We start from the raw sequence: 19,836 nt of genomic DNA, 5'->3' as shown, positions 1-19,836 counted from the left end.
GAAGAAAAAAAGGTTAAGGGTGAATTTCCTCTTTCCTAGTGCTCCAAACCCATTTTACTTGTAAAGAACAGTGACTTATTTCTCCATTAATCTCACAAGCCAAATTTTAAATAGGCTCTCAAGTTTTAACAAACATGTATAGACACATTAATAAAAACCTATTACTGCACTCCAACATGAAAACAGTTCTATAAAGATGCTATATACACCAATATGGGCTCGTAGAGCTTGATTCCATTTTAAAATATAATAGAAAGGGAGCATTTTGGAGAAAAGCTAATTATTTCAGTGACAGACAAGGAAATAACTATTTGCTGCTTATTGCTGCAGCCTTTCGTTACATATTCCCACAGTTTTCATTTTATAATGTGCAAGACAATGAACATACTCTCATTAGCCAGCAGAAATTCCAGGCTGCAACCCGTGATCAGGCCTCATTTGTCTAATTGCAAATGAAGCAATTAGTCAGAAATACTGCCATTCTGTCTGAGCAGAGCCCTGCCCTACCTTGGCTACGCAATCTCTTTAATCCAGACTATCCTGGTGAGGTCTTGGGCATCTCTGCACCGCGGAGCTTGTACCACACTGACGTACCCTAAATGCCAACAGCAGCATTAAACACTTCTGAAGACCATTCTGAAATCAGAATATCAAGCTGCCTTTAAAAGCAGCTATTATAAGAGAGGCCCGATGGGGTTCTTAGTTCCTTTTCTAAATGGCTGCTGTGGTTTGTTTGAGTGAGAGAGGAATGAGGGGAAGACAATGCTTGAATTAGTTAAACACAGAGCAGTCACTACCAGACAGCAGTGGACCAGTGAAGAATTGAGCAAAACCTCGTCAAGAATAATGTAACATTTACAGATACAGCCAAGTATCAATTAACAAGGGGAAATAGGGTAGAATAAAGCAAAGCCATAGATATCTCAAAGCATATGTAAATTAGCCTACAAGAACATAGCAATCGATGATGCAATGGGGATTAAAAACAGTAGTGGAACACAAGGAACTTCAGGCCAAAGCTGAAGACCTGGGCTTGCCATATCAGAGTTGAGCTAAGTACGGCTAGCCACAATCTGAACTCAGTACTATTTAAACGGCAGCTTCAGTATCTTTCCATTCACAACATGGTTAACGCACAGTCCAAACCGTGCTGAACTAGCAGTACGCTAAACCAGCAGTGTATGTCTCATTCAACAGGGTGCTGTGCTACCTGGTTGAAATCTCATTCCTTCAAGGATGTAAAATGACACAAGAAGATACTCATTAACTTTCCAGATGCGACCAGTTCCATTGCCGTGTGACTCTTTCTGAACAAGCATTAAGACTTTGACAAGGTTACTACAGGAGAACATACTAAGCTTTGTTCTGCTGAGATTTATTGTAGCAAAATTCTGGAAGAAAAAAGGGGTAGCTAGTTTTCTGGATCATACATGAAGCGCTGTCTCAACCAAAGAATTTCACGGTGCCCTGTGCAGCAGCATCTCTTGCATATGTGGATGCAGAAAAGGACACTCTGGATTTAGAACTTCCTCCAGGTTAAAGCAAACCAAAACTTGTACAGCAGTGACTGCTTCAGACTGGACATTTGTTCCAATGAGGATGCTGGCACAGTCAGACTTCTCCCACTCTATCCATACTCCAAAGTCTTTTGAAAAGCTTGCCAAAGTTTTAAGTAAAGAGGCTATTAGATCAAGCATCAGCTTAAAGACCAGTCTGTTTTTTGTTAATCTGTTATCTAAGATATGTAGTAAAAGAGCAAGACTGCAGCAATTTAGACACTGACCACAAGTTCGTTTGCTTAAACTTAGGAAGAAATCCAAATGTTTTTCTCATCAGTAATCTGGACAAGCCCTAACAATAATTTCTTTTAAGAACCCGTTTCCAAAGATAAGACTGCCTATTGCTCAACTATATGCTTCTTCAGCAAAAACCAAACCAAAACAAAACACATAGCTAGGCAGACTGAAGACATGCTTATGCATTCCAAAGGGAGAATGAAACATTTCTTCAATGAAGCATACTGAAGGTATCTCAAACTAGAAAATTAATTCAAAATGTTAAGTCTACAGTTTCAAGCTTGCACGTAAAAACATGTGCCTGAGCGCAGAGTAGTTGGTCTGGCATGAACAAACAATGTCTTGGTGCACACACAGCACTTATTTATTGTTTTTAGAAAGAAGTCAACTGGATTTTAGCTGTTGGTGTTTCCCACCTCCTTTAACCTTAACTCTAACTGGCACAGGTATGTATCCAACCATAGGTTGTTACAAAGGAAGCACATCCCTGGCAACGAGAGTGCTCAGAAGTGGGCCTGTTGGCTTTGGGATCATTGCATACACCAAACGTGTTCTGATGTCCTTTCACATAGCAAAGAAGCAAAAATTACCAAATAGCTACAAGAGCTAAATAACCGGGAACACTTTCACATCCCTTAAGTGGACGAGAGGTAAATTCAGCACTAAATAATTTAAGATTCTAATCTTGGCAATTGTATGGAAGAAAAAAAAAGTATTGTAAACTTTTTTTTGAGGTGGGAAATGACCTTTGACGGTCTTTGCTGATTGCTGTGTTCTTATTACTTCAGACTGTTATTTGTTAAATAAAAATAGAATGGTTTTCATGTCATCTTGTTTTCTAAAATATGAATGATTACTTACAGATCAATTTATTTACATAGATTTGGTAACATAAGATACAAAAAACCTTCAAACAAGCAAACCTCCAAATGACTCCCCAAAAGAGTTAACTAAAATGGTTCAAAATCCATTTCTTCATGTATGTCATTGCTAGCAGAGAATGAGATTTTAAAAGCATACGAGTTTTGTGAGACTTAGTTCTCCTTCATGATGCACAGTTTTAACACTGAGTTGTTAGAATTCATACTTTTAGTATGAATGGTAATTATACTATTTTATGTAGATGAAAAGCTTTAAGTATTATGTTTTTCGGTAATTCCACTTGTTATGGTAGATAGCGTAACAAGAGAATTTTAGAAGATGTCTGACTTGAATGGACCTGTGTATTAAATAAAGTGAAATACAGACTCACAGGGTAAATCCTCTGGAAATTACTTCAGTCTCTTGAATGAGTCGTAGAGCTTTCCTCACGAGATTAGTAAAAGCTCGGCTATTTGCCACTGTTTCTTCCAGCTGGATACAGTATTTTCGCAGGGACATTTGCAGCTTGGCTGTCCTCCATGTGCCCCACACTCGAAAGACTGCATAGACAAGCAGAACTAGTCCCCAGAGCAGCCACGATGATTCCTTCCACCACGAAGGAAGCATAAGCAGTGCACTTACAAAGGCAAGCAACAGCGAGACATCCCTGAGAACAGAGAAAGTATCATCAACCACAGATTCCCGAGGTCAAACAAGTGGGAAAAATCACAAAGCTTCTGGTTACATTTGAGATTACAACATCTTATTATGGGGCTTTATGTAGGTCCTGAAGGGAGCTGTAAACACCAAAAGCTAGTCCTAGTGGCAGATTTAGATGTATACGTACACAATATTACTTGGTCAATATACTCTAAGGAAACATTTATCTGGCTTTTTTATGGCACGAGTAAAAGAATAATGTACCACACTGAAAGGTCAGTTTCTCTTATACATAGGACTTTAAAAAAAAAAAAAAAAAGAGAGAGAGAAAAGAAAATAGAAAAAGAAAAAAACCTGACTACTCAGCATTATAAGCCAGGGTGGGTAGGAACTGGAATATCTGTACTTCCAGGTTCAAGAGTACAGTAGGGAAGGGCATGTTTCTTTTGGTAACAAAACCCTCAAGTAATGCCAGCTTTATGTTTTGCAGATTCTGACTCATTTAACTTGGACACCAACACACCACTAGGTTTTAACACATTTTTATAAAGATGGCTTGACTAATCATTTTAAATAATGTGGCAACTTTTGAAAATCCTTAAAGTACAAGAGTTATTCGTATCTCAGTTCAGTTATTTCTCAAGGACATTTAAAAAACTTCATAAAGCTGTTATTTTCATCTAGAAAAATTCAACAAAAATAAGTAACTGCTAGAAAATACAGTGTTTCCTATATAGTAATTATAGTTGCACTTTTGTAAAATTATAACAGTCTTCACAGAGATGGATGGGATATAGGCTTCAAGGTGCATAACAACTTTAATTTTTCAGAATTTTTGGAAAGAAAAATATTCACTTTCTTCACCCCTTAAAGCTGTGTATCCTGTGTTTAGTTTTGGAAGTATTCACAGGGAATATTTTCCCATTTCTAAAGTAAGACATGATCTCTAGTTTTCTATTTTCTGGGCTGTTTTGTGGTCATATTTCAACAAGCTTTACAAGTGTTAACGCTTAACCAGGGCTACTGGTTTCAGTAAAGGTGCAGGTTTAAAATACTGCAGATATGTAATTAACTTTAAAAAGGGTAGACACAAAGTCTATAACTTCCTTGGTACACTAAAAAAAAAATTACACACACAAAAAAAATGAATCACAACAGTGAAAGACTGGAAGAGATTTAAGACCCGACTTTGTCCATTTTCAGTTTCTGGTTAATCCAGATCATCGTGGACAGACTGAAGAAAAAAACGGAGACTCCACAACGCACCCAGGTAGCTATTCCAACTCGTAAGTACCATTAGAGTTCAAAAGACTTCCCCCAAGTCCAGTCTGAATCACTGGCAAATTAATTACATTATTTTTCCTCATATCATTCCCCTTTCTGAACAGAATAAATGACAACTGATCACCACCTTCTTATTAACTACCTTCTACGCATTGTAACACTGTTCCACCCCACCTCAATTTTCTCCATTTTGGCCAACAATCCTAGCACACGCTCTGATGTTTCCAAAAGATTGCATTTTCTAAACTCATTATTCTTGTTCAGTTTACCTACGCCTCTCCATGTGTGGTATCCAAAACCAGATGATGTCGCCTAACACAAGGCTTAGGGAAACAGATAGAAAAGTAAACCCCCATGTCCTGCATATAACAAGGACACCAGGATAAGACTTGCCATTTTTTGAATAATCTGCTGATGCATTCAACTCATGCTGTGCAACGATGGGCAGATCCTTTTCTGAAGTAGTACTGCCTGCTCAATTATTCACCACTTTGTGTTTGTTAATTCGATTTTTCCTTCCCAAGTGTAGCATTAGAATTTTGTCTTTACTGACCTTTCTATTGATTTCAAGATATTTCTCCAAGCTACTTTTGAACTCCATTCTGCTAAAACACTTACAAACCTGGTGTCATCTGTAAGCTGAGCAACATTCACAAATTCTGTAAGTGTACTTCATAATCTGAACAGTTAAAGAAACTGAATAGCACCAGGACTGGGACAAACCACTGGAAAAATCTGGTTCAAAAGTTCTCGTTTGACAGAAAGCATCAATAATGACATATTACAACTTAAACAGCTGGGGTTTTTAACCTGCTGTGGCTTTATAATATTTTTATCTGTTTTCCTAACATAGGTATGAAAACATAGCACCGGGCTGTGTTATGAGGTATTTTTATCTACCGATTCCTGTCAATTTCTGAGCAAGTCGCTCTGTCAGAACACCCAACATCCTTGTTATTTTTCAAATACCGGTGGTAGCTGTTCAGAGACTGCTGCAGCTGGCTCCTTCAGTATTCTAGGATAAATTTCACCAGTCTCTGCTGACTTGAATGCAGCTTTATAAATATTCTTTAGTCTGTTCTTCTTGTATTTTGTATCTGAAAATTAATTGCATGCACACCCTCACCCCAACATTTTATGAAGACCACAGCAAAGAAAACACTTTTCAATTCAGTCTTCACAATCACGTCTCATTTATCAAAATCACCACTCTGTAGCTTTAGAAATTCATGAATTAATCAGCCATAGTTCTTCCTTATAGCATGTATTAGGGTTTGGAAGCACCCATTCATGTTCGTGTAGCTATCTCAGACTAAAACTCACTCTTCCAAGAAAATGCCCAATGGAAAAAACATGCTTATTGAAAAATTTGGGGACTAGTGGACCAAAGACTCAAAGACCTGAGAAAAAAAGTAGTTACTTTATTGCTGCATTTTATATAAAGAACACACAATATATTTTTTGCTTGTTTCTCAGTTAATATAGTGGTAGATATTCTCTGTACAATACCAAATATTAGGAGTTGCTAGGGAGCGTAGCGTTGGAAGCTGTCTGTTTTCCTGTTGCTTACACTGCCCTGCAGACAGGATACTGGGGTCAAGGAACTCAATCAGTTCCACATCCTCCTGCAGCAGAACTTCCTGTTGCAGGATGGTACGGAGCGTGTCAAATCGAAATCCAACATCCTTAGCACAAACGGGCAGGAGAAAAAAAGAAGCATTAGTAAAGAATATGACCATTCTTAAAATTAAGTTAGCAGAACAAGGAAAACACTCAGACACTCTGCTCTTTACTGACAGCAACCTGTTCCCAAAGCCTACAGGAATATTTCAGATGTATCACAAGTAGCTACTTCATTTTTATGAAACTCGCTTAATTTTAAAAACTTACATATTACCTAACTGTTCAGACTTGCATGGTGCGTCGCACTGACTTTGTGCTCTGACCTAGATAGTAACAATATCTGGAAACACGCCACAGATTATGCCAGTATATTTGCATAAGAATCAGAGATGTGCTACATCTATTAGAAGATCTTCAATGAAACAGCACTCTTCTTTTTTAAATGCCATGATGCAATTTATGTCATTAACAAACAAGCAAAAATTAGAAAGAGAAACATTACAAATTAGTCAACAAAAAGTCGCCTGTGGACATTTAATAGTAGGGTCAATACACTGGACTCAAGCCCCCAGCAAAGGCAGTGAAGTCCTCTCCTGCAGGATTCCGTGACCTTTCCCAAGGGAACGTGATCCAAACATAAAACAGCATGGGACTCCGACGACCTCACACTTGCTGAACTCCAGGCAAACTTCAGGGAGTTACTTAGGCGTGGATTTGATGCCATGATAAGCATTTGCTATTTTTTCCCCTACAGCTATAGTTCTTTAAGACAGATACGCAGATCTTGAAGAAAAACAGATCCATCAGAGAAGCCCCCTGAAATTTTAATTTGCATACTGCACCAAATTATAATTACAAAACACTTCAAGTTAAGAATGTCATAACAAAACCCAACAAACATCGAACACGTGCATTTTTGCATCTAGAAAGATTACCGGAAGGAAAGGAGAATATTTCTGTAAAACCCTTTAACAGAACCTGTTAATAGAAGTTTGACATTTCACAATACAAAATCTGTTTGGTTCTGTCATTGGCAGAATGACATTATCTATGAAACCATAAGATAGCTAGTCAAAAGTTTAATTCCATACATTGGTGTCACTTGCAATAATTTTCATTCTGCTTTTAATGGAAAACTTTTGTTTTGGGACTGTGTGTAAGAGGAAACTCTGCCCTCCTCCGACGCATCCTGTGTCATTTCAGTACCCTACTGCAGCATGCAGCAGGAGAAACATGTTTTCCATATTCTTTGGTTGTGTCTCCATCTCAAGAAAGTAAGGCTAAAAAAAGCTGTGAAGATAATACCTTTGATTCGTAAGGGAAGAGGGAGGAAGAAAAATGACAACCAAAGATCACTAATGGGAGTTTTCAGAGGAAATTTTGTCCGCTTGAGATAAGGAAGAAGAGATAGCAATTGGACTTGGCAGAATTCTCTGAGAAATGGAAATCCCTAACTTCTCATGTTGCTTAACAATTTTTTTTCGAAGCTACATTTGAAGTCATCATCCCTATATGATAGTAGAAAAAATTAAATGAAAATTCTAACTTTTAGATTCTGGAACAGTCTGACTAATGTGACATTTGGAAGCCAGCCTAGGAACACCAGGCAGCTGTGTGCAAGTTAAAGCAGATCTCAGACAAGCCCAGGCTAGAGACTGAACTGGCTAAAAGGTGGCATTGCAGAGAACAGGTGTAAAGGAAGCTCAAAACTATTTTTAATTATCTGGGGTAGAACTATCACCCTTTAGGTCTGCCCCACACAGGCTGACTTGGGCCCGAAAAGTTCCTGCAGGCTCCAGGAGTAGGAGAACTTCTGGTAAGGCAGGCGGACACCCAGCCTGCTGAGATGAGAGCACATAGGTAGTACACAGAACTGTTCTTGCCTTTCCCTACAGCCAGACCACTACACAGATGTCATCTGTTCTTAATGAATAACACCATTCTGGAGCATTATAACAGAGATGCCTTAATTTGCTTTGCTTTACGCAAATGCAGAAGCACCGTGGAGAGCAGTGAAGAAACAAATAGGCCAGGATGGGTCCAGGGGTAGTACAGCTGCACTGCGTTTGGGCTATGCCCGAGCTAACAGGCTGGAACAGAAGGTGAAAGCAATACTCAGGTGAAGTTCTAGAGCCTTCTGTCTTGAGCTGTGCCTGCAAGGCACTATGCTGCAACGTATGGACCTTCTCAGTCAGCGTCTCCACACTGCCTTCAACCAAACGGGGCAGGTACACTGTAGGTTAACTCCTTTCAGCTTTCAAGAATTTCGTGAATTTCTCACACATTTTATTTTAATTTATCTTCCACATTTTTAACATCTTCAAGCTGGCTACTGATATTTCTCCTGTTCTTGCGTGCCCGATTTGCTTTGCACACGAAGTATGAAAACCAGAATCAATATTATCTGAAGAAGAAGTAAAACTCCTAGAGCCAAACCCAACAGTACAAACCAAAGACGGTGCTCAGAGGATGAGGTACAGAGGAAAGGAAGACTTGTGGATTAGGAAAGGAAATGGAAAAAAAAAAGTGATCACTTACCAGTCGGTGAAGTATGTCATCGTTTTTCTTATATTGTGGAAAAGGAAACCAACTTCTAAAGAACTCAACTAGTTTTGACAGGATGCCTTGCTGAAGGGAACAGAAATTATTCCAATTAAAAAAAAAACACCAAAGCCCCAAATAAATAAATAACAACAGACAAATCCTTTATTTCTGCATTTGCTTTTCTTGTTAACTCAGACCCAAGTACCTGTAAGGAAGTTTCGCTTACTGTGGTTGGCCTAACTTCAGAGTACGCTAAAGGAACATCTGCTTCCCGTCAGTTTGCCTGTACACAGGAGCATGAACTAAAGCTTTCAGCAGCCCCACCTATTTGGAGCATAATGGATTGTTATGTTGTACTGTTAAAAATAACAACAGCTAGAATTAGTTTGATCTCAAATTGGCAGCTGCTGCATTGATATGAGAGACTTTCTCTTTCCTCGAGGATAAAAAAAAGCAGTGAAGTTAAATGTCTGACAGAGACTGAAGAAAAGTGGGGACCAGGAGAGGAACATCCTCTCCTTGGCAGACCATCGCAGCTTGAGGACAAGGCTCTGGAAGAGCTGTGAACTGAGATAGGGAAGAGTGACTGTAAATAGAGGAACTGTCCCAGAAACTCCCTGTCCCAACCAGCTCGTGCTGTCAGGTACTTTCTCTCCATGCTGCTTCCCACGCAACCTAAATCCACACTTTTATCTAAACATAACTTGGAATGCCACTAATTAGAGGGACTCCCTCTCAGTCATCACACATTTTACTCATATATCTTCCTAAAATACAATGCATGAAAGATTATAATTAAATAGATGCATGATGTTGCTTCACTCTGCAGCCATTCAATGAGAAAAAAATTGAGTTTGAGACACACATTGTATATCTACTTTCCTCAGACTGAGCTGACAGGAAGTATTTTTCAAAATATTTACTTACATATACTTCATGAATTCTGAGGCCCTACCTCTTAAATCTTCAGACTGCTGACATGTAATACAATCAAACAAAATGTATGCCAAAAAAATTAATTGTGGAGCACTTACATTTTGTGGCATACTGTTTCAAAATATATATATAAAAAACCCAAACAGATTACAATAGCTTAATGTATAAAGGGTGTCTGCATTAAATCAGCTTCTTCCGTTTCTCCCTCTTGGTTCCCCCCCACCTCCCCCCAAACTGAAGAGTAAATAGAAGAGTAAAACCAAGCAATAGGGGCTTGGAGCTTTGCGGTCAGCCCTGTGATCAGCCTGACAGCCCTCTGAAATGCAGCGTGACACAAGTTTGAACTAGCAAGCCAGGGCAGAAAAGCTTTGAGTAACATCAGAAATTGTCACCCTAAAGCCCTTATGCTTCACAGAACAATTTTTGAATTAACTTTGTCCATTTAGGCAACGTGACTCAAGTTTTTCTTTACCTATGCCTCATCTTTCTGTGTACAGTAAGAACTGCAGACCTACGCCAAAGGGAAATGTTTCTAGGTCAGTGGAGAGACAAATCAATAATAGGGGTTTCAAAACGATAACTCTTCCTGATACACAGACATCATCGTGGCTTATTAGGAGGAGCTATCCCAGCAATCCACACTTCTTAGACTATGGAAAAAATCCAAGTGATTGCATTTTGATGTTGCTCAAGGGCACTGATGTAAGTTGGAAGAGTTGTCACAAACTGCAGCACGAGATTATCCTCCAAGTTTCTTGTAAGGAGGTGGAAAATAAAACAAAATTTCGCAATTACAATTTGCAGAAACTTGAGATGAACTAAGCCAAAGTCCTTGCTCTGCATTTGAGCTGCAGACAGATACCTCATTCAGGAATACTTTTCCCAGTACTTTGAAAGCAGAGTACAGAAAGAGTTGCCCATTTGCTATTTAAAATTATGCCTCCTGCAGCCTACCATTTGCAACGGCTTAGCCTTCAAAAGTCCTTGGGTTTTTATCATGAAGATTTAAATCTACACCAAGGGTAATTTTAAACCACTACCAGCTGACTAGACTAGACTGTGGAATTACTGAAAAAAACCACCCATACTAGTGTGCTATGTAAATAGTCTTTTGGTTTATTTTCTGTGTTTTAGTTTAAAAATAAAAATCTGAGCTTGCATAAACACTCAACAGGCATGTCAGTGCTTGAAAACACAAAACAAGGCAACCCACTGTCTTGGGCTGTGACCCAGTAGAGTACAGTAACTGCATTAAATTATTCAGATCCTTAGAACAGTGCCTCAGAGTTTGCATTCCCATTGGGAGTGTTACTGACAAGTAAAACAACTTTCATCAACACACAAGTCAGGTCATGTTGCAAATGCTTCTGGAGTATTCTTCTTACAACTTTAGAACACCACTGGGCCAAACTCTCTGTAAACTGAATAACAAAGATGTATAATTCCTAACATTTTTTTAAAAAATAGCATAGGACACACACATTTTAAGCACGTTCATTTGAATCTAAAATAAAATTCTAAGGGCTATTTCTCTTTTTTGTACAGGATGAACCTGAAATGGCAAACCAGCAGGTATCTACAATACCATCATTCACATTGGCACCTTTCAATTCTGTGCAGTTCAGAAAGAAGATAATGCTACACATCAAACACCTTCCAGTTACCCAGAGCCAGCACTAAGTGGGTGGGAGCCCTAGACAAAGGCAAAGGACTGGTCCCTCTGCCTTTTCACATCAGGTCACCTGCACAGCCACTGAGGGCTAGCCACAACACAATCCTCAGTAGCTGCCTCCAGCACCAGCCTTGTTCTGCTGATGAAATATTATCGCGTCTAAGATGGGATAAGGCGTGACAGTGTAATCAATTTAAACATTCAGATATGCACAGCAGTCTAGGAAAATGTGTGAGAAAGGAAAAATGTAAATGGGAAGAGATATATTCCTTAAAGATCAAGCAGAATTACCCAAATAGGATTTAATTCCAGAAAACAGGTCTAGGAGCTCTTGCAAACAGTACTTTTGACTATCAAGTGATCATGAGACCAGAACTTTAGCTCATTGGTACAGCCAGGAACACTGCACCTATAATTACCGTGCTAAATCCCATGTCTACGCTCCCTCAGATGGGAGCTTGGCATTTCATCAGCCCTCAGAACACAACCTTGAAGTACCTTTACAGCTTTTCAGACCAATGTTCGTTAAGACCATGCTCTGATTTAAAAAAAAAAAAATTCCAATCTCCCTCCAAAACTATTGAAGATGTGCTTCTAATTCAACTGATGCCTCTGCCTTTCCTTAAGCCTGAACCATATGCTCTGCTTGGCAGGACAGCAAGATGCAGCAGCAACATTCCTATCAGTCACTAGGAACCTCTTTTTGTCCAGATTTGTTTTTTCAGTCCCTGAAGATCCCAAACTAGATATTTGCCTTGCCAAAATCTTGCTACGTGTCACCAGATTGTATCTGCACAGGGTTCCCACTTGACTGAATACAAGAGGCGTAAACAATCTCGACTCAAAGACAAAGCAATACTGCAGCTTTTCTATTTTTTTTTTTTAATAAAGCCTTTAAGGCATTTGTAAACTTGTTTTTCAGAACAGAAGGAAAATGATACATACATACTAGGCATCACTGAGCACGAAACATCATCTTCTCCCTGTGATTATATTTTGCATTACACTAAGCTTCAACTATGATCATTGTATATTGGAACTGTGGGTAGGTACGTATTCAGAACTCAGAAACCATTTGTTTCCCAGATATTTTATAATTTCAGTAGAGTAGGCCAGTGAAGGCTGAGAGAAGGGAAGTGATAATAGTCTCATGTAAAAATGAGGAAATGATCGGATGGCAATGTAAATGAGTTGCCTGTATGTCATACAAAAGTTGCAACAAAACCTCAGATCCTCCTAAACCCAGTCTGCTTCTTCAAATGTGTGCCTAGCTGCCTCTCCCTCATTCTCTCTCCTTTTGAGACATCCCACCAAAATGGGACACAGAAATTGAATGACAAAAACAGACTTTCTGACATCAGGTTACAAAAGGAAAGTGTTAACGTTCCCAAACGGGTCCTGGAACAGCAGCAGGAAGAATCTATGACATTTTACCACTAGAAATTACACAGAGGTTTCTTCCTTATTTCTACTAGGTATCCCTGTCTAGACAGAGATGAGACAACGTGAATGTCATCCTAGTGTTTGTAAGAAATGGACAGCCCATTTTCACACACCCACTCCCTTCAAGTTGGAAGGCAAACCATGACAAATTACTTCTACATCTGACACAACACTGGAGGACTTGCTCCCAACACAATAAAATTAAGTGTAAAATGCTTGAGGGGAAGGTAGGGAAAAAAACCAGAATACTCGAGGCTTTTAAAAGCAGCATATCTTAATACTTTTGAGGTTCTTAACCCCACAGCACTTTTGTATTAAATTCAGTGGAAATCATATACACGAACACAGCATCATACTGCTTTACTGACTTCCACAAAAGTAACTATGCAAAATAAAGGAATGCAGCTAACAAGCGATAGTCCATGCATTACTTCCTAGTAATGAACAGATCATCAGCCAATGAAATATGTCACCCTAATTTTCAATTAACAGTGGTTTAATTAAAGTCTTCCTGCACTAAGCAATGCAAATGTACCACAAAACTGCCAATAGCTTTGAAGGGAAAATATATTTTCGGGTGGTTTCTTGAGGGTTATGGTGAGTGCCAGCTGACAATACTGAAAAGTAAGGGTAGTGGACCTAATATTTCCATGAATGCTTTTAATGGTAGTTTAAATTAAAGTATAAAAAATTGTGGGTTAAACTCTGAATTAAATTCAACCTTGCCTTGTGACCACCCATAGGAACAATCATTATTACAAACGCAATAGCTATCCACACCAACAGTAACTAGAAATCAATTTATTCATTAAATTTAAAATAATCTTACATTAGAGAAGCCAGCCAAGGAAGCACTGAGACACTGCAAAATTCATTTCTCTTCCTCCCCTGAGTTAATCTGTTTCTTGGGTTCACAAATCCTCAAAACACAAAACTGGAGTTCTGTATGAAGCTCCTCCATAATTTTTTTCTACATGATTGTTGAACTCTTTGAAAAGCTGTAAACTCTGCAAGAACACGGTTGAACAGTACTAAACTTCAGGATTCTTATTATAGTATGATTATGTTTTACAGGCTCTGCCTAATCCATGTGGCTGGGCACACAATGGTACTTACTGGTCTGCTCAATGGATATGCACCCTGCATCTTATCTACATGGTCATCTTTGACCAGAAAGTGGGGCATGAGAGAAGGGAGACACAGTACGCTTCCACAGGACTACAAGTCTCAGAAACTGGGGATCAAGGCTGTGAAGCAAAGTGCGCAGTGCGCCTGCCCAACAGATAAACACCAACTGTGACCCATCTATCCATGAAGAAAGACTCCAAAAGGACTGAAGACCAAAGCAAAATGTTTCATGTTTTATTACCCCGTCTTTTCAAACAGCCTAATGAGTGTGTGAGGAAGTTTATATAGTCTATAGAGAAAGCGTCTGAAATTAATATCACTACATGAAAACGTGACCTACCAACATTTCTCTGAGTACTGCTAGATGAGTTCACACTGCAACTTCTAAATTTCATCTTCAAAGACTCTGCATGTCAGTCCTTGCAAGTACACCATACTATTGTAAACATTTCAGAAACCACACATTCTTCACCCAGATCAGAAAAAACTGACTGATGTTATCCACATCAACTAATATACTTCCGAATCCTAACCCACCTAAGATCCTACACAGAGCAGAATAGATTAAAAATCCCACGAAAAATAGTTTTGACCCAGAACAAAGCCTGAACAAGAGGGACACATACAAAACTGAAAGAACTTTTTGAAATAAAGCATAATTAAGTGTGACTATTTCTTGGCTAATTCCTTGAAGCATCTTGAGAATTGAGTAGCGTATATACATCAAGACGGCATTATTTGAGAAAAGATCCTAAGAAAAGCCTCAGCTCTCCCCATTTGCCATATGATCTCCCATCCACCACAATCTGCAGGGAGACCTGGAGATCTCAGGGACACTCATATCATATTGCCTTAGTTTGGGAAAAGATGCTCTCCCCAGTTCAATGCCAGCTAATTGGGAGGGTGAACACGGTGGAGCAGGGAAGCAGCAGAGCTTACAAATGAGAGGGAAGGGGTTGTGAACTTCTGATTTGAAGATAGTTGAAGAGGTATAAATCAGAATGAACAACAGGAAAACTGATCTCCAGTGGAAGGTTAAATGCCACAGTGGGCAAGAATCAGGTGATGCAGGGTGCAGAAAGATGGAAGTTACTGTAGATGGTGGGGAGAGAGGAGAAAGAAATGGCAATTCCTCAGAGGCAACGCATCAACCCATGAATGCTTGGTTTGGGTTCTCACCTGTGACGTGCTGCCCACCTCAGCCTGCAGTGACCAGGACAGAGAAGTCTGAATGGAGGCCTGTTTTTTCTCCTGGCTTAGCACATAGATGGAGCATGTCCACTGAAAACTGAACTCTCCACTGTGGAAGCAAAAGTGGTAGGCAGAAAAAACCTGCTCTTTGCATACTCCATATAGGTGCTAAGGAGAAGACAGATTGAGTACTGAATTTTCAGTAGACTTGTTGCACAGAGATTCCTACATTAGCTACCTCAAAAGAGGAATTTCCTCACCCACACTCAGCTCCTCACCTGAATCACATGGCCTATACACTCCCAATAATAGTAAAATACCACTCATTTTTAATGAGGAAAACAAAAAATATGTAGGCCATAGTAGGTGTTAAATGGACAAATTCTACCATAATTTTAATACCAAAATGTTTTTAAAAAATCCACAAGCCTTTACTTAAAATGATAGAGAAATAAGAAATCTGAGCTAATCAGTTGATGATCCCTGTCAGCTGTTACTGTTAGAAAATTGCCATAACCGAAGCACAGTTCTACTATCTCATTCAGCTTGGTTATTGTATTTATACTTCCCAGAAATCCTCTTTCTTAATATGTTTTGTCACAGAGTAAGTGATATTTAGCAACTGAATGCCTGAGAAGGGCTGGGAACTATAAATATTCTGTTCCAGAAAATTACAGGTTTTGTTCCCAGAAAGTCATTTGAAGCTACCATAATAATAACAAGTAAATAAGATAATTTATAACACTCAAAAAAATCACTATGAAAGTCTCTTGCTTCCCTAGCTTACATAACTGCAAAAACCCACTTCAAACTGTGCTGATAAACCATGCATTTCCAAACACATTTGCAGGCAAGATATGACAAATGGCTGTTTTTTTTTTTGTTGTTTGCTGTTTGTTGGGTTTTTTTTAAATACAGTAAGAGATTTATGTTTATCCCCTCTGATTTTGCCTATTTGTGAATTAATGCGGTTTTCTCTTGGGAAGATAAATACTCAGGAACAGGAGAGTGCTCACTTCCTGGGCAGCATGCACAGTCCGCTCTCTTTGGCTTTCCACTGCTGCACATTGCTCTGCCTTCTGCGACACAGATGAACATACTTCAAAATCTGTGTGTCCCAAATCCTGCAGATATTGGTAGAGTGGGGAATTCTGAAAGAGAGTTAAAAAAGAAAAATGAGAAAAAAAATGTTAAAAATCATTCCCTGTTTCCCACAAAACACAACTGTGAATACAGCAACCACACAACCAGCCAACGAATGGATTGAGAGCAGCCCTGCAGCAAAGGACTTTGGGATAGAGGTGGATGAAAAATTGGACAAGAGCCGGCAATGTGCGCTTGCAGCCCAGAAAGCCAATTGTACCCTGGGCTGCATAAAAGAAGCGTGACCAGCAGGTTGAGGGGGGTGATTTTCCCTCTTTACTCTGTTCTGGTGAGACCCCACCTGGAGTACTGCATCCAGCTCTGGGCCCTCCAGCACAAGAAGGACATGGACCTGTTGGAGAGGGTGCAGAGGAGGGCCATGAAGATAATCAGAGGGCTGGAGCACCTCTCCTATGAAGACAGGCTGAGAGAGTTGGGATAGTTCAACCTGGAGAAGAGAAGGTTCCAGGGAGACCTTACTGTGGCCTTTCAATAATTAAAGGGAGTCTACAAGAAAGACAGAGACAGACTTTTTACCAGGGCCTGTAGTGACAGGACAGAATCACAGAATTGTAGGCATTGGAAGGGACCGTCGGAGATTATCTAGCCCAACCATCCTGCCAAAGCAGGGTCACCTAGAGCAGGCTGGACAGGAAGGCATCCAGGTGGGTTCTGAATATCGCCAGAGAAGGAGGCTCCACAACCTCTCTGGGCAGCGTGTTCCAGTGCTCTGCCACCCTCAAAGTACAGACAAGGAGTAATGGTTTTAAACTAAAAGAGGGTAGATTTAGATTAGTTATAAGGAAGAAATTTTTTACAATGAGGGTAGTGAGACACTGGAACAAGGTGCCCAGGGAAGCTGTGGATGCCCCATCCCTAGAGTGTTCAAGGCCAGGTTGGATGGGGCTTTGAGCAACCTGGTCTAGTGAAAGATGTCCCTGACCATGTCAGGGGGTTGGACTAGATGATCTTTAAATGTCCCTTCCAACTCAAAACATTCTGTGATCCTATGCAACATGAAAAAACCCAACACAGTTTATAGCAATGAAGCCAAAATTTTGCTCTGAATATCTCCCTTAAGTTTTACCCTCACCATAGTGAAAGCGGCTGCAAGAGAGTCAACATACTAAACAATGTGATGAGAAATAAGAATGTAACCAATCAACTTTTCCCATAGCAATATTTTTACTAGGTTACCTGATAGGGTTCTTTAGGTTATAACTTACATGTTTTCAATAAAAAAAATATGTATTTGGTAATATATTTTAAAACACTATGGTGTGACCCTGGAACACTTAATGACACTGTTTTCCTAAAGTTTATAAAAATTGAATAGATTATACTTTGAACCACTTCTATTGAAACAAACTTTAAAACTAGAGCACTTTTCAAACTCCAATAAATGAACCCTCAGCGTAACCTGATTAGGTATCCACAGAGTGTTTTACAGAAATGGAAAAACAAATTAGAAAAACGCTTCTGCTCTCTCCAAGGATGGTACTAGCACTTCTGCCAAAGAACTATCACAGTTATTTAAAAAAACAAAAAAAACCCCAAACAAACCTAAAAAAAAACCAACCCAATTTTTAAAGCCACTGGCAAAACTACTAATTTACAAAAAGTCCTTAATTAAACTTCTTAGAGAAAGTGTGGAATCCTGATTGCCAGAGAATGGGTTTTTACATGTTTAGATATTTATTTATATAGACTTCTGAAATTTCTTATTGTCATCTGCATCAGATATCTAGATTTACTTAACTCTTATTTTTCTCTTTATATTCACATATATGGCAGCATCTAGGATTGATTTGTTGGAAAGGATATTTATGCTAACTCCAGTTTTACTCAGGACATGTAAAGAGACTTCTCTTTTTTAAGAAAACCTCCTAGCAATCAGTCTTCAATAGCCTAGTTAGTTAGGGATTCATTGTGACCTATGAAAAATTTTATCAACATCCCAGGCTAGTATGTGAACACCAGCAAACTGCATGGGAAGAACACAAATCAATTTAAGAATTATAACATACTATCAGTGAGAGAACAAAAATAAAAAGTAAAACCTTTACAGTAAATAATGCACAGTTGTGGAGATCTGCAGAAACAACCACCAACAGAACATCTACTACAAATTGTAACATTAACTATCATTAACTTGCCAGCAAAGTTTTGAAGGTGGCCCATCTAATGTGACCATCTATTAACACGGCCAAATCTCAAATGACTCCTTGCCATACAATAAAACTTGGAAGCAATCATTCATACTAGCTGAACAAATTAACTTGTTACCTCTACGGATTTTTTTTTAACCCCATCACCAAAGTGTTATTTTGACCACTGTTATCTATTTAAAGCACGCAAATTCATACTTTTGCATGCTCCGCTTGAGTTACTCACAGCAGACTCAGTGTCCACTCATTACCTGAAACTCAAACATTCGCACCGACTCACAGCTACAGACAATCCCCCTCACCCACAACAACGACGATTGTGCAAAACTCTAGGATAGCTTAATGACTCATTTCCTTGTGGGAATTTTTCCAGTGTGACAACTCAATCCTATCTTTTTTCCAAGTACCCTTCCTCCATGACTGAGTACTTTTTCAGGTCCATCTAACACTAATTAAACAACATGCTATTCTGGAGTAGCTGGAAACAAGGTATGTTTCTCTCTAAGTAGAACATGCCACTTTATCAGAATTACTTAATTAAAATGGAAAAGAAAAAATAATCATAGAATCATAGAACTGTCTAGGTTGGAAGGGACCTTTCAGACAATTGAGTCCAACCATTAACCTAACACTGACAAAAACCATCACTAAACCATGTCCCTAAGCACCATGTCTACCCATCTTTTAAATACCTCCAGGGATGGCGATTCCACCACTTCCCTGGGCAGCCTGTTCCAATCCTTCATAACACTTTCGGTGTAGAAATTTTTCCTAATATCCAACCTAAACCTCCCCTGGTAGAACTTGAGGACATTTCCTATTGTCCTATTGACTGCTACCTGGGAGAAGAGACTGGCCCGTACCTCGCTACAACCTCCTTTCAGGTAGTTGCAGAGTGATACTTCCCTTATTTAAGACACTGTTAAATTCCCTTAATAACTTCAGGACAAAACTCATAATATGAATGGATATGCATAACTTTCTCATCTTAAAATGGTTTTCATACAGAACCAGGCTGTGCACTGCCAGCACACCTGGAACAACCTGAACACCCCCACATGAGAGGCTTTAAGGTAGCATGGAAGTTTCAATCACAAGCAGACAGAATTTTCCCCGTTTAGACGAAAAGTGCAAAGACAGAACAGTGGGTGAACAGAAAATATTTTATTCAAAATCATAGTTTTGATGCTCGCTCCAGGCAGGACTCCAAGGAAATCACATGTAGGCTCTCAGCAGACCTGTCCATCATCTTGATCATACTTGTCACAAGCAAGGCCAGCCACCATTTGACACATGACTATTCTCGTACTTTGTTCATACCCACCTAACATGCAGACGGCTGCCAAAATAACCCAAATATACCAAGGAGTTTTTCCACTAGTATCTC

At 39.3% G+C, this 19,836-nt stretch overlaps 1 protein-coding gene across 7 annotated transcripts in view; it reads right to left on the bottom strand.

Moving 5' to 3' along the window:
• The window catches only part of VEZT (vezatin, adherens junctions transmembrane protein), a 59,927-nt gene that overhangs the window by 26,150 nt on the left and 13,941 nt on the right, over positions 1-19,836 (bottom strand). For 6 of the 7 annotated variants that reach the window (XM_074575283.1, XM_074575294.1, XM_074575337.1 and 3 more), the window contains exons 2-5: positions 16,155-16,289; positions 8,763-8,852; positions 6,111-6,286; positions 3,049-3,324 (exon numbers count right to left, since the gene is read on the bottom strand). In XM_074575283.1, the coding sequence (XP_074431384.1) occupies positions 3,049-3,324; positions 6,111-6,286; positions 8,763-8,852; positions 16,155-16,289 (677 nt within the window). The remainder of the gene's footprint in view (positions 1-3,048; positions 3,325-6,110; positions 6,287-8,762; positions 8,853-16,154; positions 16,290-19,836) is intronic. The other variant, XM_074575305.1, reaches the window with a different exon arrangement.

The sequence above is a fragment of the Larus michahellis genome, chromosome 1 (genome assembly GCF_964199755.1).
Source record: "Larus michahellis chromosome 1, bLarMic1.1, whole genome shotgun sequence".
Classification (NCBI taxonomy): Eukaryota; Metazoa; Chordata; class Aves; order Charadriiformes; family Laridae; genus Larus; species Larus michahellis.
This window is presented reverse-complemented; position numbering and strand designations above follow the sequence as displayed.